At 42.3% G+C, this 19,037-nt stretch overlaps 1 protein-coding gene across 3 annotated transcripts in view; it reads left to right on the forward strand.

Annotated features, from left to right (window-relative positions):
• Nucleotides 1-19,037, forward strand: part of LOC123996941 (tyrosine-protein kinase ABL2-like) — a 37,799-nt gene that overhangs the window by 2,546 nt on the left and 16,216 nt on the right. For 2 of the 3 annotated variants that reach the window (XM_046300813.1, XM_046300816.1), the window contains exon 2: nt 4,611-4,685. The exons of the other annotated variant lie outside the window; for it this stretch is intronic. In XM_046300813.1, the coding sequence (XP_046156769.1) occupies nt 4,611-4,685 (75 nt within the window). The remainder of the gene's footprint in view (nt 1-4,610; nt 4,686-19,037) is intronic. 3 annotated transcript variants of the gene reach the window in all.

The raw sequence follows: 19,037 nt of genomic DNA on the forward strand, positions 1-19,037 counted from the left end.
TGACCTTTTTCAGGTGTGTGTGTGTGTGTGTGGGTGGTAAGTGTGTGTGTGGGTGGTAAGTGTGTACTGGTGTCCATGTTTGTATGGGTTATGCTTGTGTACGTGTCATTTTTCCTGAAGGGATTCACGGTGGGGACAGACAAGTTTTCAAAATCAGTGGCATCTGCATGTCACTGTCCCCCTTGGTGACTCGGCACATCCCTGTTGGGTCACGATGCCATTTTGGTATTTCTTTATTTATTCATTGTCTCCGGATCTTAGAATACGTTTCTTTGCAGCGTTACGAAAACTAAACCGTACGTAACTCAGTGGCATTTTAAAGCCGAAGGGAATGGTATCTTTGATATGTAATATGTAGCCTCAGTGAAAGAAGGTTCACATTCCCCCTAACCACATCATGAGTTTAGAGTGCTCATCCAGTGTAATGCTCTTCTGATCAAGTGAACTTAGAATTCTTCAATCGTTTAATGGCTTGTGTGGAACTATGGTCTTTCATTTTGCTCTGCCTTGGGCTCTCTCTTGTTTGCAGAATTCACAGAAGTGCTGATTTGGCTATCAAGCCCATAAGCAATTCAGCAGGTTGAACGGTCAAGAGCAGATTTAATATACTTGATTAGGAAATGGACCACTTGTATTTGACATCTCTGCTCTACATGTTCTCCCTCTGCCTAAAATGGAATGAATTCCAGGGCAGGCAGGACAGTGGATAGATGATCTGCCCATTATCCCTGATACATAAACTGATTTGCATTAGGAATGAAATTGGATTAGACAAATCCTCTTTTCTATATGTGCAAAGGCCCCTACAACCAAAATAAGCCTTACAGTACTGCCAATTGACTTTGAGGCAACTGTAAGATTTGAACAAATGTAAACTTGATGTGTTGAAGTAATCATGTCCTTTGGTGGCTTATCTGGGTGACTGGATCCTCTCCCACACCCAGCAGGTCACCCCAAATTGCATCGTTCAGCCACTAGAAGGAGCTCTGTCTCGTAATTTTCAGCCCTATAAATGCTGGGTAGTTGTGTTTTTTTGCATGTTTACCAGGGTATGTACTATGCTTATGCATGCCATGAAGTGCATTGATTATTGTGGTGGACAATGTTCTGGTAATATAGTACACTCTGTACTATTGCTTCATTAATTATTCATTCTTCCTCTTGCTCCTCTCTGTGCCTGACTGGTGAAAGCATGAGGCTAGAGACTAAAGACAGCACTTAATCCTGGCTCATTTTCTCCTTCCCAGTGGAACTCATTCTACTCTCATTAAAATAACCAAAGGAAATGGTCTGTGTTGATGTTGCTGCTGGTGCAAATGATAACTGTCCCACCTGAGCTTACATACTCCCCACATATATATCATATTGGGACTTTGTTTACCCTACATAAGGTCAAGTTGTTTACTGTCGATCTTGTAAAACCAAGATCAGTAGTTTTCAACTGGTTTTGCTTGGGGAACAAAATCGAACCAGGTTGTCTCGGTCGCGAGGCAATATTCACATTGTGGAAAAAGAATCACCAAATTACAATCTGCAAGCTATTTTTATGCTATATTGATAGTAAATGTATCAGTTATAACAAGTTAACAACATTCCCACCTCTTTCATTGACAATAATACAATGGTGCCCATATTCTTGATGAAGAATGTTAATAAATTCACTGACTTTGGACACAAAATCAACCAAAATAGCGCTGCTCTATAATGAAAATACTGTGATTGAAGACTTTTTTTTTCAGATATTAAATTATTAACAAATGTAAGTCTTATGTTCAGACTGGAGTGTGTGTGAGTGTGTGTGTATATACGTTTGTATAGAAGAAAAAACTTCTTTTTTTTTAAAACTGACATCCAGGACCCACTTAAACTACCTTGAACCAAATTTGGGTCTTGACTCACCAGTTGAGAATTGCTAACCTAAATCATATCCCGATACAGTATGTCATGCTGCTGTTGGTTTTCCAAGTGGGAGATTGGGCTGCTTAGTGAAGATGCCTGATTTGAAACGCAAAACCAGGTCAGTGTTGACTGGGTGCCAGCACTTGGCCTGGGTTGTGTCTGACTGCTCTATCAGTGCTTATCCAGAGATCCAAGCTCCTGGCTTGGACCCTATTCCCTCAGCGGGACTGAGTCTCTATCCACTATCACTCTCATCCCAGACTACTTGGTTCTCTCTGTGCCCAAAGCTCAGCTCAGATCCTTAATCTTCATTCCCTGTCTTCTCATCTGCCTCTCTGTGTCATCTTAGTGGAGTTGAAATTGAGCACTGCTTATACCCGGGATAATCCTCTCCGTCCTCCCTCTTCTTCCTCTCCTGTTTAATCACACACCAGAGTCGGCCTTAATCTGGCCTTTAATGTGGTGCTGCCTAGGCCGCCTCCATCCTCTCTTGTATTGAGCAGTGGGGGTGAGACCAAGAAGCTCAGCCACAGAGAGGGCCAATTTCTCTTTCAATAGACTGGGATAATTTGCCCCATTTCAAAGAGAATGAAGCGAGTGGCTAACCTGGGTGCTATCGGAAGCCTTTGATACGGTGCCTTGTGCAGGGCTATTTGGGTGGCCAAACCCTCCATATGGAAGCAATGGGAAAGTAATCTCATCAAGCTCAGTGTATTATCACAGGAACATGAATAGACCCACTGAAGTCAGTGTAATCCTCTTCAGCCAGGGCTGAATGTTCATAGTAATTTCAGCAGTTCGAATACCCGAGTCAACAAGGTAAAAAAAAAGAGGGGAAAAAATCTGTGCCCTTGAGCAAGGCATTTAACCCTATTTTGCGTCCAGGGATGCTGTACTACTATGGCTGACCCTGTAAAACAACAAATTTCACTGCACCTATCCAGTGTGTGACAATAAAACATATATACACTGCCGTTCAAAAGTTTGGGGTCACTTAGAAATATCCTTGTTTTTGAACGAAAAGCAAAAAATGGTCAATTTAAAATAACATCAAATTGATCAGAAATACCGTGTAGATATTGTTAATGTTGTAAATTACTAATGTAGCTGGAAACGGCAGATTTGTATTTTATGGAATATCTACATAAGCGTGCAGAGGCCCATTATCAGCAACCATCACTCCTGTGTTCCAATGGTACGTTGTGTTAGCTAATCCAAGTTTCTCATTTTAAAAGACTTAACTGATCATTAGAAAACCTTTTGCATTGCAATTATGTTAGCACAGCTGTAAACTGTTGTTCTGATTAAAGAAGCAATAAAACTGGCCTTCTTTAGACTAGTTGAGTATCTGAAGCATCAGAATGTGTGGGTTCAATTACAGGCTCAAATGGCCAGAAACAAATAACTTTCTTCTGAAACTTCTGAAATTGCCAAGAAACTGAAGATCTCGTACAACGCTTTGTACTACTCCCTTCACAGAACAGTGCAAACTGGTTCTAATCAGAATAGAAAGAGTAGGAGGCACCGGTGCACAACTGAGCAGGAGGACAAGTTTTTATTTTATTTTACCTTTATTTAACTAGGCAAGTCAGTTAAGAACAAATTCTTATTTACAATGACTGCCTAGGAACAGTGGGTTAACTGCCTTGTTCAGGGGCAGAACAACAGATTTTTACTTTGTATGCTCGGGGATTCGATATGGCAACCTGGCCTTCTAGGCAGAGTTCCTCTGTCCAGTGTCTGTGTTCTGCTCATCTTAATCTTTTCTTTTTATTGGCCAGTCTGAGATATGGCTTTTTCCTTGCTACTCTGCCTAAAAGGCCAGCATCCTGGAGTCGCCTCTTCACTGTTGACGTTGAGACTGTTGTTTTGCGGGTGCTATTTAATGAAGCTGCCAGTTGAGGACTTGAGGCGTCTGTTTCTCAAACTAGACACTCAAATGTACTTGTCATCTTGCTCAGTTGTGCACCGGGGCCTCTCACTCCTCTTTCTATTCTGGTTAGAGCCAGTTTGAGCTGTTCTGTGAAGGGAGTAGTACAAGGCGTTGTACGTGATCTTCCATTTCTTAGCAATTTCACACATGGAATTGCCTTCATTTCTCAGAACAAGAATAGACTGACGAGTTTCAGAAGAAATATCTTTGTTTCTGGCCATTTTGAGCCTGTAATCGAAACCACAAATGGTGATGCGCCACATACTCAACTAGTCTAAAGAAGTCCAGTTTTATCGCTACTTTAAAGAGCTCAACAGTTTACAGCTATGCTAACATAATTGCAAAAGGTTTTTCTAATGCTCAATTAGTCTTTAAAAATAATAAACTTGGATTAGCTAACATTGGAACACAGGAGTGACTGTTGCTAATAATGGGCCTCTGTACGCTTATGTAGATATTCCATTAAAAAAATCAGCCATTTCCAGCTACAGTAGTCATTTACGACATTGACAATGTCTACACTGTATTTTTGATCAATTTGATGTTATTTTAATGGATAAAAAAATACCTTTTCTTTAAAAAATAAGTACCTTTCTAAGTGACCCCAAAGTTTTGAATGGTAGTGTGTGTATACATGTTTTTTAAAATCTAGCGTAGCCGAACTATGGACAAATGTAACAAATGGCTAATGAAAGGCCAGCTGCTGCTGTATACTGCCTTACAATTTCCATAATATCATGGGGTCAATTGAAATGAGATGTTATATTTTCTGCTTTAGGACTTTTGCTCCGAGTCCCACTTGATCCTGTCAGGCTGATCCTATCATCTCACCTTGGCTGGACTGTGATGCAACGTATGTATACCATTTTGCTTCGTAACTGATGTAATCATCTCTAGGCTTATGTCTCTACACCACACAGAAGGCACTCGTGTCTCTCCACACAGTGGTCCAGTTGGTTTCACATTGCCAATTGTCAAACGAACTAAAACTCCTCAACAAAACCAGTTGTCCATACAAGTAATTTGTTTATTGGACAAAAATGCTCATGCTAAATCATCTACCATTATCATGAAACGCTACTTGTGTGTCCTAATCGTCATATTTCTTTTTCAACAACATGTGCGAGGAAACCGTGCAATAGCCACTCTAACTGTGAAGTGAATAGCCAATATTCAGTGGCCTATAGCCCCCGTACCCCTAGTCTGCATCGGATGCTCTCATAAATGCGCTGCTATACGGTTAAATCCATATGAATTCAATCACTTTTTGACAGCATCCCTTTTGATTTGAACAAAACCTTCCATAAATATTTGCCCATTGTTGAAGTGAACAGAATGCCAAGACATCGAAGAGAGAAAGTTGACCTATTTTGCGTACCCCACCATACCATGAAACATCTTCATTACTGGAAAATATGAATGGTTGAGATTTGATATAATTTAAAAGCTTACGAACAAGGGTGTCACTATTTTATAATGTTTATAACAATTAGAATATTTGAACCTTATGTCAATTCTCTAAAAACACATGAACCTCAAATGTTTTTCATATTTGCATATGTTGTTGCTTAGACCTTTCTTTACATCCTGGGGTTTTTGTGTTGTGCCCGCCATCGGTTGAGAAACAACATGCTCTTCAATACAGGGTGGGTGTCATGTTTTGGCTGATAAATGTACTAAAGTTGAAATTTCAACTTTCAAATGGTACCACAAAAAGAGGTCCACAAATCAGAGAATGTTGAGTTGAATGGGAATACCTGTTCTGAAATAACCATCAACCCTCAAAAGGAAACTTATTGAAATCATATAAATATTTGTATTGCTTGTAACTGTTTCGGGTAATGCAAGTTCTTGTGCTGTTCGGAGAATATCCTGTGTGTAAATGTAATCTGTTGCTTTATTCTTTTGTGTTATCTGTGATCGTTTTTTTTTGTCTTGTAGTGTAGTTTCTTAATCATTGTACCTAAACTCTGTGTAAACATGTATATGCAGGGCCCAGCTGTAAAAGAGACCTTGATCTCAGTCTGTGTTCCTTGAAATGAAGGTATAATAATAGAATAGACATGACCATTAAGATGATATTCGATGGTGGGTGGACCGGCGTCCATCTTTATGGTACTAATTATAATGAACAAAAATATAAATGCAACATGGAACTATTTCAGCAATTTTTACTGAGTTATAGTTCCTATAAGGAAATCAGTCAATTGATATCAATTCGTTAGGCCCAAATCTACAGATTTCACATGACTGGCAGGGGAGCCATGCCCAGCCAATCCGAATGCGTCTTTCCCCAGGAAAGGTTTTTATTACAGACATAAATACTCCTCAGTTTCATCAGCTGTCCGGGTGGCTGGTCTCAGACAATCCCACAGGTGAAGAAGCTGGATGTGGAGGTAGTGGCGCTGGCATGTTTACACATCGTTTGCTGTTGTGAGGCCGGTTGAACATAGAGAATTTGGCACTGAAATGACGTTTATGGCATTTTCTGGCAACCGCTCTAGTGGACATTCCTGTAATCAGCATGCCAATTGCATGCTCCCTCAACTTGAGACATGTGGTGTTGTGTGGCACAACTGCATATTTTCGAGTGGCCTTTTATTGTCCCCAGCACAAGGTGCACCTGTGTAATGACCATGCTGTTTAATCAGCTTCTTGATATGCCACACCTGGCAGGTGGATGGATTATCTTGGTGAAGGAGGAATATTCACTAACAGGGATGTAAGCAAATTTTTGCGCACAATTTTAGAGACTCTTTTTGTGCATATGGAAAAATTCAGTCATCTTTTATTTCAGCTCATGAAACGGAACCAACACTACATGTTGCGTTTTTATAATTTTGTTCAGTATAGAATTAAAAATGTACTTTCAATGTACATTTTCATGGCGTACCAGCTAAGTTACTCTGGTCTGAAGTAATAGAAATAGAATTCATAGAATGGACCTATGATTGATATGAAGCCCACTCTGTATTCAAGAGCATGTGTCTCAACCAATGGTCTGCTACAACAATGTAAAACAAATCAGAGTTTACACGTCTTTTTATAATTGATGTTAAGGTTTTGTCGTCATTTTTATAGAATCTTTTTTAAAGATACTTTTGGTCATGTGTATGTGGACCACGTGCTTGTCGAACATCTCTTTCTAAAATCATGGGCATTCATATGGAGTTGGTCCCGCCTTTTGTTTCTATAACAGCCACTACTCTTCTGGGAAGGATTTCCACTAGATGTTGGAACATTGCTGCGGGTACCTGCTTCCATTCAGCCGCTAGCATTGGTGAGGTCGGGCACTGATGTTGAGCGATTAGGCCTGGATCGCAGTCGGCGTGCCAATTCATCTTAAGGGTGTTAGATGGGGTTGAGGTTAGGGCTCTGTGCAATCCAGTCAAGTTCTTCCACACCGATCTCGACAAACCATTTCTGTATGGACCTCGCCTTGTGTACGGGGGCATTGTCATGCTGAAACGGGAAAGGGCCTTCCCTAAACAGTTGTCAAAAAGTTGGAACCACAGAATAGTCTAGAATGTCATTGTATGCTGTAGTGTTAAGATTTCCCTTCACTGTAACTAAGTGGCCTAGGCCAAACCATGAACAACAACCCCAGACCATCAGTTTTTCCTCCTCCACCAGACTTTACTGTTGGCACTATGCATTGGGGCAAGTAGCATTCTCCTGGCAGCCACCAAACCCAGATTCATCTCTCGAACTGCCAGATGGAGAAGCGTGATTAATCACTCCAGAGAATGCGTTTCCACTGTTCCAGAGTCCAATGGCGTCGATCTTTACACTACTCCAGCCGATGCTTGGCATTGCGCATGGTGATCTTAGACTTGTGTGTGGCTGTTCGGCCAGGGAAACTCATTTTATGAAGTTCCCGACGAACAGTTATTGTGCTGACATTGCTTCCAGTGGCAGTTTGGAACTCAGTAGTGAGTGTTGCAACCAAGGATAGACGACTTTTACAAGCTTCAGCACTCAGTGGTCCCGTTCTGTGAGCTTGTGTGGCCTACCACTTCGGGGCTGAGCCTTTGTTGCTCCTAGACGTTTCCACTTCACAATAACAGCACGGCGCAGAAATTTGACGAACTGACTTGTTGGAAAGGTGGCATCCTATGACGGTGCCATGTTGAAAGTCACTGAGCTCTTCAATAAAGCCATTTTTCATTTTTGTCTATGGAAGTTGTATGGATGTTTGCTTGATTTTATACACCTGTCAGAAACGGCTGTGACAGAAATACCCGAATCCATTCATTTGAAGGTGTGTCCACATACTGTGTCTATGTAAACTCAGCAAAAAAAGAAACAGCCCTTTTTCAGGATCCTGTCTTTCAAAGGTAATTTGTAAAAATCCAAATATAACTTCACAGATCTTCTTTAAGGGTTTAAACACTGTTTTCGATGTTTGTTCAATGAACCATAACCATTAATGAACACGCACCTGTGGAACAGTCATTAACCTCTCTGGGATATGTGGGGCCAAAAGCCAGAGAAAATGCAGAGCGCCAAATTCAAATAAATTACTATAAAAATCAAACTTTCATGAAATTACACACGTAAGATGCCAAATTAAAGCTACACGTGTTCTGAATCCAGCCAACATGTCAGATTTCAGAAAGGCTTTTCGGCGAAAGCAAACTATGCGATTTATCTGAGCATAGCACCATAGTAAACAAAGCGAGAAAACATACAGTGGGGCAAAAATGTATTTAGTCAGCCACCAATTGTGCAAGTTCTCCTACTTAAAAAAAGATGAGAGACCTGTAATTTCCATCATAGGTACACTTCAACTATGAGAGACAAAATGGAGAAAAAAAATCCTGAAAATCACATTGTAGGATTTTTAATTAATTTATTTGCAAATTATGGTGGAAAATAAGTATTTGGTCACCTACAAACAAGCAAGATTTCTGGCTCTCACAGACCTGTAACTTCTTCTTTAAGAGGCTCCTCTGTCCTCCACTCGTTACCTGTATGAATGGCACCTGTTTGAACTTGTTATCAGTATAAAAGACACCTGTCCACAACCTTCAAACAGTCACACTCCAAACCCCACTATGGCCAACACCAAAGAGCTGTCAAAGGACACCAGAAACAAAATTGTAGACCTGCACCAGGCTGGGAAGACTGAATCTGCAATAGGAAAGCAGCTTGGTTTGAAGAAATCAACTGTGGGAGCAATTATTAGGAAATGGAAGACATACAAGACCACTGATAATCTCCCTAGATCTGGGGCTCCACGCAAGATCTCACCCCGTGGGGTCAAAATGATCACAAGAACGGTGAGCAAAAATCCCAGAACCACACGGGGGGACCTAGTGAATGACCTGCAGAGAGCTGGGACCAAAGTAATAAAGCCTACCATATCAGTAACACGCTACGCTGCCAGGGACTCAAATCCTGCTGTGCCAGATGTGTCCCCCTGCTTAAGCCAGTACATGTCCAGGCCAGTCTGAAGTTTGCTAGATAGCATTTGGATGATCCAGAAGAAGATTGGGAGAATGTCATATGGTCAGATGAAACCATAATAGAACTTTTTGGTAAAAACTCAACTCGTCGTGTTTGGAGGACAAAGAATGCTGAGTTGCATCCAAAAAAACACCATACCTACTGTGAAGCATGGGGTGGAAACATCATGCTTTGGGGCTGTTTTTCTGCAAAGGGACCAGGACGACTGATCCGTGTAAAGGAAAGAATGAATGGGGCCATGTATCGTGAGATTTTGAGTGAAAACCTCCCATCAGCAAAGGCATTGAAGATGAAACGTGGCTGGGCCTTTCAGCATGACAATGATCCCAAACACACCGCCCGGACAACGAAGGAGTGGCTTCGTAAGAAGCATTTCAAGGTCCTGGAGTGGCCTAGCCAGTCTCCAGATCTCAACCCCATAGAAAATCTTTGGAGGGAGTTGAAAGTCTGTGTTGCCCAGCAACAGCCCCAAAACATCACTGCTCTAGAGGAGATCTGCATGGAGGAATGGGCCAAAATACCAGCAACAGTGTGTGAAAACCTTGTGAAGACTTACAGAAAACGTTTGACCTCTGTCATTGCCAACCAAGGGTATATAACAAAGTATTGAGAAACTTTTATTGACCAAATACTTATTTTCCACCATAATTTGCAAATACATTCATTAAAAATCCTACAATGTGATTTTCTGGATTTTTTTTCTCATTTTGTCTGTCATAGTTGAAGTGTACCTATGATGAAAATGACAGGCCTCTCATCTTTTTAAGTGGGAGAACTTGCACAATTGGTGGCTGACTAAATTTTATTTTTTGCCCCACTGTACACTCAATTGGAATTTGGTAGCATTGCCTTTAAATTGTTGAACTTGGGTCAAATGTTTCAGGTAGCCTTCCACAAGCTTCCCACAATAAGTTGGGTGAATTTTGGCCCATTCCTCCTGACAGAGCTGGTGTAACTGAGTCAGGTTTGTAGGCCTCCTTGCTCACACATGCTTTTTCAGTTATGCCCACAAATTTTCTATAGGATTTAGGTCAGGGCTTTGTGATGGCCCCTCCAATACCTTGACTTTGTTGTCCTGAAGCCATTTTGCCACAACTTTGGAAGTTTTCTTGAGGTCGTTGTCCCAGAAGACCCATTTGCATCCAAGCTTTAACATCCTGACTGATTTCTTGAGATGTTGCTTCAATATATCCACATAATTTTCCTCCCTCATGAAGCCATCTATTTTGTGAAGTGCACAAGTCCCTCCCCCACAACATGATGCTGCCACCCGTACTTCACAATTGGGACGATGTTCCCCCCCCCCCCCTTTTCCTCCAAACATAACGATGGTCATTATGGCCAAACAATTTTGTCTTTGTTTCATCAGTCCAGAGGACATTTCTCCAAAAAGTGCAATCTTTATCCCCATCTGCATTTGCAAACTGTAGTCAGGCTTTTTTTTATGGAGGTTTTGGAGCAGTGGCTTCTTACTTGCTGAGCGGCCTTTCAGGTTATGTCAATATAGGACTAATTTTACTGTGGATATAGATACTTTTGTACCTGTTTCCTCCAGCATCTTCACAAGGTCCTTTGCTATTGTTCAGGGATTGATTTGTACTTTTCGCACCAAAGTACGTTCATCTCTATGAGACAGAATGCATCTCCTTCCTGATCGGTATGACTGCTGCGTGTTCCCATGGTGTTTATACTTGCATACTATTGTTTGTACAGATGAACATGGTACTTTCAGGAATTTGGAAATTGGTCTCAAGGATGAACCAGACTTGTGGAATTCTACAATTTTCTTTCTGAGGTCTTGGCTGATTTCTTTTGTTTTTCCCATGATGTCAAGCAAAGAGGCACTGAGTTTGAAGGTAGGCCTTGAAATCCATCCACAGGTACACCTCCAATTGACTCAAATTATGTCAATTAGCCTACCAGGAGCTTCTAAAGCCATGACATCATTTTCTGTAATTTTCCAAGCTGCTTAAAGGCACAGTAAACGTAGTGTATGTAAACCACTGGAATTGTGATACAGTGAATAATAAGTTAAATTATCTGTCTGGTAACAATTGTTGTAAAAATTACTTGTGTCATGCACAATGTAGATGTCTTAACCGACTTGCCAAAACTATAGTTAACAAGAAATTTGTGGAGTGGTTGAAAAACAAGTTTTAATGAATCAAATCAAAGTTTTTGTCAAGTGTGACGAATACAACAGGTGTAGTAGACGTTACAGTGAAATGCTTACTTACAGGCTCTAACCAACAGTGCAAAAAAGGTGTTAGGTGAACAATAGGTAAGGAAAGAAATAAAACAACAGTAAAAAGACAGGCTATATACAGTAGCGAGGGTATAAAAGTAGCGAGGCTACATACAGACACCGGTTAGTCAGGCTTATTGAGGTAGTATGTACATGTAGATATGGTTAAAGTGACTATGCATATATGATGAACAGAGAGTAGCAGTAGCGTAAAATAGGGGTTGGTGGTGGGTGGCGGGACTCAATCCAGATAGCCCGGTTAGCCAATGTGCGTGAGCACTGGTTGGTCGGGCACAATTGAGGTAGTATGTACATGAATGTATAGTTAAAGTGACGATGCAGGAATGATAAACAGAGAGTAGCAGCAGCGCAAAAATAGGGGGGGTGCCCACAATGACAATAGTCCGGGTAGCCATTTAATTACCTGTTCAGGAGTCTTATGGCTTGGGGGTAAAAACTGTTGAGACACCTTTTTGTCCTAGACTTGGCACTCCGGTACCGCTTGGCATGCGGTGGTAGTAGAGAACAGTCTATGACTGGGGTGGCTGTGGTCTTTGGCAGTTTTTAGGGCCTTCCTCTGACACCGCCTGGTGTCAAGGTCCTGGATGGCAGGCAGCTTAGCCCCAGTGACGTACTGGGCCGTTCGCACTACAGTAGAGGTTGACCGATTTAATTAGTGCCGATTTCAAGTTTTCATACCAATCGGAAATCGGTATTTTTGGGCGCAGTTTTTATTTATTTATTATTATTATTATTTATTTTTTACACCTTTTTATTTAATCTTTATTTAACTAGTTAAGAACACATTCTTATTTTCAATGACGGCCTAGAAACAGTGGGTTAACTGCCTCGTTCAGGGGCAGAATGACAGATTTTCACCTTGTCAGCTCGGGGGAACCAATCTTGCAACCTTACAGTTAACTAGTCCAACGCAATAACGACCTGTCTCTCTCTCGTTGCACTCCACAAGGAGACTGCCTGTTACGCAAATGCAGTAAGCCAAGGTAAGTTGCTAGCTAGCATTAAACTAATCTTATAAAAAACAATCAATCATAATCACTATTTAACTACACATGGTTGATGATATTACTAGATATTATCTAGCGTGTCCTGCGCTGCATATAATCTGACTGAGCATACAAGTATCTTAAGTATCTGACTGAGCGGTGGTAGGCAGAAGCAGGCGAGTAAACATTCATTCAAACAGCACTCTCGTGCGTTTTGCCAGCAGCTCTTCGTTGTGCGTCAAGCATTGCGCTGTTTATGACTTCAAGCCTATCAACTCCCGAGATGAGACTGATAAGTCAAACAGAAAATGCAACCAAACACATTTCTGAATGTGTTATTATGAATTAACTTTCTCCCTGACACTGAAAACTTCATGTAAAATATGACTCTGATCATTGTACAAGAAGCCCATTTTCTGGCTATTTATACCAGAAAGAGCATGGTGGGACTCCCATAATAGAGGAATAAAACATCAAAGTGGAATATGGCTGGCTAGTTAGCGCGTGCTACTCGCTCTGAGCCTTGGGGTGGTTGTTTCCCTTGCTCTGCATGGGTAATGCTGCTTCGATGTGGTGGCTGTTGTCGTTGTGTTGCTGGTTCAAGCCCAGGGAGGAGCTAGGAGAGGGATGGAAGCTATACTGTTACACTGGCAATACTAAAGTGCCTATAAGAACATCCAATAGTCAAAGGTTAATGAAATACAAATGGTATAGAGAGAAATAGTCCTATAATTCCTATAATAACTACAACCTAAAACTTCTTACCTGGGAATATTGAAGACTCATGTTAAAAGGAACCACCAGCTTTCATATGTTCTCATGTTCTGAGCAAGGAACGTTAACGTTAGCTTTCTTACATAGCACATATTGCACTTTTACTTTCTTCTCCAACACTTTGTTTTTGCATTATTTAAACCAAATTGAACATGTTTCATTATTTATTTGAGGCTAAATGGATTTTATTGATGTATTATATTAAGGTAAAATAAGTGTTCATTCAGTATTGTTGTATATTAAGGTAAAATAAGTGTTCATTCAGTATTGTTGTAATTGTCATTATTATTTTAATTTATTTTAATCGGTATCTGCGTTGAAAATCATAATCCGCCGACTTCTACTCGGTCAGAGGCAGAGCAATTGCTGTACCAGGCAGTGATGCAACCGGTCAGGATGCTCTCGATGTTGCAGCTGTAGAACCTTTTGAGGATCTCAGGACCCATGCCAAATCTTTTTAGTTTCCTTAAGGGGAATAGGCATTGTCGTGCCCTCTTCACAACTGTCTTGGTATGTTTGGACCATTCTAGTTTGTTGTTGATGTGGACACCAAGGAACTTGAAGCTCTCAACCTGCTCCACTACAGCCCCGTCGATGAGAATGGGGTCATGCTCGGTCCTCCTTTTCCTGTAGTCCACAATCATCTCCTTTGTCTTGGTTACGTTGAGGGATATGTTGTTATTCTGGCACCACCTGGCCAGGTCTCTGACCTCCTCCCTATAGGCTGTCTCATGGTTGTCGGTGATCAGGCCTACCACTGTTGTGTCGTCTACAAACTTAATGATGGTGTTGGAGTCGTGCCTGGCCATGCAGTTGTGGGTTAACAGAGGACTGAGCACACACCCCAGGGGAGCTCCAGTGTTGAGGATCAGCATGTGAGATGTGTTGCTACCTACCCTCTAGGATCCAGTTGCAGAGGGAGGTGTTTAGTCCCAGGATCCTTAGCTTAGCTTTGGGGGTACTATGGTGTTGAACGCTGAGCTGTAGTCAATGAATAGCATTCTCACATAAATGTTCCTTTTGTCCAGTTGGGATAGGGCAATGTGGATTGCAATAAAGATTGCATCATCTGTGGATCTGTTTGGGCGATATGCAAATTGGAGTGGGTCTAGGGTTTCTGGGATAATGGTGTTGATGTGAGCCATTACCAAACTTTCAAGGCACTTCATGGCTACGGAAGTGAGTGCTATGGGTCTGTAGTCATTTAGGCAGTTTGCCTTTGTTCTTGGGCACAGGGACTATGGTGGTCTGCTTGAAACATGTTGGTATTACAGACTGACAGGGACATGTTGAAAATGTAAGTGAAGACACCTGCCAGTTGGTCAGCACATGCCCGGAGCACACGTCCTGGTAAACCGTCTGGCCCTGCAGCCTTGTGTATGTTGACCTGTTTAAAGGTCTTACTCACATCGGCTACGAAGAGCGTGATCACACAGTCGTCCGGAACAGCTGATGCTCTCATGCATGCCTCAGTGTTGCTTGCCTCGAAGTGAGCATAGCAGTGATTTAGCTCGTCTGGTAGGCTCGTGTCACTGGACAGCTCGCGGCTGTGCTTCCCTTTAGTCTGTAATAGTTTGCAAGCCCTGCCACATAAGATGAGCGTCGGAGCCGGTGTAGTACAATTAAATCTTAGCCCTGTATTGACGCTTTGCCTTAGTGATGGTTCGTTGCAGGGCATAGCATTATTTTTTTGTAAGCTTCGGTGTTATATTTCCGCACCTTGAAAGCGGCAGCTCTACACTTTAGCTCAGTGCGAATGTTGCCTGTCATCCGTGGCTTCTGGTTGGGGTACGTACGTACAGTCCCTGTGGGGTGGACGTTCTCGATGCACTTATTGATAAAGCCAGTGACTGGTGTGGTGTATTCCTCAATGCCATCGGAAGAATCCCGGAACATGTTCCAGTCTGTGATAGCAAAACAGTCCTGTAGTTTAGCATCTGCTTCATCTGACCACTTTTTTTATAGACAGAGTCACTGGTGCTTCCTGCTTTAATTTTTGCTTGTACGCAGGAATCGGGAGAATAGACTTGTGGTCGGATTTACGAATTGAATCTGACAGAGACCACCCTTTCTGGGTGAACCACGGTGCGTTTAGTTCACTCCTGAGTGCGAATAATGTTCACACCAGTCCAAACTAACTTAACTAAGTGGGTAAACGCACCAAAGTTCAGAAAAACCTCTCAAAACCAATTCGGTGTGAAAGCCCCCTAAAACCAGAAAGCTCAGACTCATCTTATGAAATACTTCCCACCAATTGAACCTGTGTCATCACCTGGATCCTGGCTAGGTTGGGTTAGCCAGGGTTAGTCATCTTCTCTACAGGAATCTGGTAGGTTCATATTAATCAATGCTCTTAGGTTTCTCCTGCTTTCATACCCCACCACACAACCTCTTAGAGTACTTTACACGTTTACTCTTGAAAGAGCCTGTGGCTAAGCATGTTATTGTGTTAAAGGCAGGTGGGGACTCGGTACTATAAGGGAGAAGGTAGGAGGATCTCTGGCTTCAAACCTGTCATTTGTTCTCTGAGATGAAGAGGAGGATGTAAAGTGAGCATCACTCATGGTGTTCTGTTCTGGCATTCCACCCAGGTCTTTGTTGTGTCAATGGGAGAGTGACTGGGAGGGTCTGCCTTTGGCCCTGGTGGGGGAAACACTGACTGGGACAGGTTCTCAGAAACAGTGAACCAGTAAACACTGTGTCTAGAATAGATTCTCAGGAACAGGGACTCTTCTCCTGAGTGATGCTGATGAGTGGTGATTAGTTAGTTACAATATCACCCCATCCGATTGGGAAAGACCCTCCTATCGGTCTGCCTGTCTGAGCCTCTCTTGGGATCTGCTGGATCGTATCCTTATGGTGGATGATGCCAATCATACCTCCACCATTCTGCTGTGTCACAGAGCCCAGCCCAGCACAACATAACGGTAGACTACTGCCAGACCAGGAAGAACAAGTACTTCAGGTAGTACAAACTTAGTGAACCAATGAGCTGCACACATGTTACAAAATAGAGGTTCTCTTGAAATGTTTGTAGTAAACAGAAGGAGCAGGCACATCTATGGAGGCATGCCAAATGCCATGACTTTCAAGTGACTTAATTTTCCACTCATCACTTTTCATTGTTCCAAACTAACAATACTGTAACTTAGCATTTTGCAGGAGTTAATTGAGACAATAATAGTGTGGTGTTGTATTTTGGTTTTGCTCACACAAACATCAACATGAACATGGATGGAATATTTTTCAGCCTCACTATGTGCATCCTGAAGAGGAAGATTAAAGGCAGAATGTGAGGCATTGTGGATGGCCTTCCTCTAGTCCACTGCAGAGAGTTATATAGACCAATACTTACTGTGTTGTGAGTGAGCGTGGAGGGACGCACTTACTCTACATTAACCAATTAAAGGGCCATGGTGGGCAGGCGATGGGCTAGAGCCCCATTATTAGGGTGACTGATTTACACTGTCCAGTCTGTAATTGCTGTATGCCTAGTGGAGCACAGGCTATAGATAAATGGTACATTATTTTCTCACTGACATTTATGGGAATAGGATGTAGATGAGTAGGGGGGGTCCTGCCCGTAAGGCGTATTACTAGCACAGCTAAGGCGCTGGCCAGAACTAAAGGGCTCTGGTGCTGTCCTCTTCCATTATGGTTTGTACAACCATCACCACTTCTAAAGCCCCTCAAATGTGTCTGGATCAAACTTCAGCTATTCATTTTAATCCCCCTGATTAGGAAAAGTTGGGAATCAATTATGGTAATTGTGAGTGTGTTTCCTAAATGTGTTGGCCTAATTCAATAGTTGGGTGATCTGTGTTTTTAAGGAAGGTTTCGTGATTTAGAATTGTCTCTGTTTTTTTGGGGTTGTGTTTATTGTTCTAAATGCTTTCCCCAGCAGTGCTGTTGAACAATGTAACTCAACTCTGGAAGAATATTATTAGCCCCTGCTGTGCTGAAATCCGGTTGCATGGAAGACTTGTCAAGTTGATACTAATGCTCACTTTGCCTGGAGGTAATCAATTAAGGATGACAATCCACTTTTCCTAATCAAACCAACACCCAGAGATAGACTCCCCACTGTTGTGATTTGATGTGAATGGGTCATTTATGTGTCCTCGTTAACAACAACAGATGGCTACTGCCAACTCTGCCTCTCCTCAGCCACTTAGCCTCTCCACTAGACTGCTGCATGGGGATCTCTGTCTGTACAACTGCCCTCTTCAGAGTGGAGTTGAAGTGGCACTGTCCTCTGCAGTCCATGTCTGTTCAGCTAAAAGCATGTCTGTCTGTTCTGACCCACTGGTCCTCCAGCTAAAGGTCTGTCTGTCTGTTCTGATCCACTGTTCCTCTGACTAAAGGCCTGTCTGTCTGTGTTCATCCCACATTAATTCTCTGGCTGTTTTGGCCCGGCAGCGACAGGATTTGTCTTGTGTTGTGTGCCTCTCATCCGTGACATTGTCTCAGCTTATTGTTAACATTTCCTCCAGCTCTCTATCTGAAAGCTGTGATCATTCAGGAGGTATTTATAGCCATGATGTTGCTTTGTTTTGCTCTGTGGCTAAAGATATTCCCAGGCCAGCGGGCAGTAGTGCATAATACTGCTTGTGGTTTAGATGGTTTCAAGTGGTGTCTCCTTGTAATACTCATAACTAGCTAACTGTTTTACACTGACTGAGGCCTGGTCATGTGTTGGGATAAGCTATCTATTCTGACAGGGCACAGTGAAAGGATTCACATGTGGTCCTGCACAGGGATTGGGAGGGTGCAGAGGTGGCTGGTTCAGCTGCCACTTGCCTGGACAGACTCTACCAACAGCTGCAGGAGTGGTAGAGGGTGGGGTAGGGTGACCAGGGGGGTCGCTCTCTCAATATGCCCATTGAGCTGAAGCAGAACTGGAGGGGCACCACTGTCTCAGCTGTCTGGGGCTGGAACTGTGCCTGCTGCTCATACCCAAACACTGGTCAAGTCCCTGCTCACAGTCCTCAGCCCTCTGCAACCGCACAAAGGCACACACACATGTGCACACGCACCCATACAGGCACACTGACAGGCACACGACGTACCTCATGCATGACATACCAACTGGTGTGGGTCAATCTCAAGTTGTAAACAGCTTCACTGAGGAATAGTCAACCATGTATTTGTGCCACAAATACATGTATCTCTCTATTATGCGCGGAATACTTGGAACAGAGTTGGTATTTTTACTGTCTTATGTCCAAAATATATAGAGTACCATTCAAAAGTTTGGATACACCTTCTCATTCCAGGGCTTTTCTTTATTTTTACTGTTTGTGGAATTTCTTCCTTCTTAATGTTTGAGCCAATCAGTTGTGTTGTGACAAGGTAGGGGTGGTATACAAAACAATAGCCCTATTTGGTAAAAGACCAAATCCATATTATGGCAAGAACAGCTCAAATAAGCAAAGAGAAACGACAGTCCATCATTACTTTAAGACATGAAGGTCAGTCGATGTGTAAAATTAAGAACTTTGAACGTTTATTCAAGTGTAGTCACAAACACCATCAAGCGCTATGATGAAACTGGCTCTTATGAGGACGCCACAGGAAAGGAAAACCACGTGTTAACTCTGCTGCAGAGGATAAGTTCATTATTTACCAGCCTCAGAAATTGCAGCCCAAATAAATGATTCACAGAGTTCAAGTAACAGACACATCTGAACACGAACTGTTCAAAGGAGAC

Source organism: Oncorhynchus gorbuscha, linkage group LG15, assembly GCF_021184085.1.
Source record: "Oncorhynchus gorbuscha isolate QuinsamMale2020 ecotype Even-year linkage group LG15, OgorEven_v1.0, whole genome shotgun sequence".
NCBI lineage: Eukaryota > Metazoa > Chordata > Actinopteri > Salmoniformes > Salmonidae > Oncorhynchus > Oncorhynchus gorbuscha.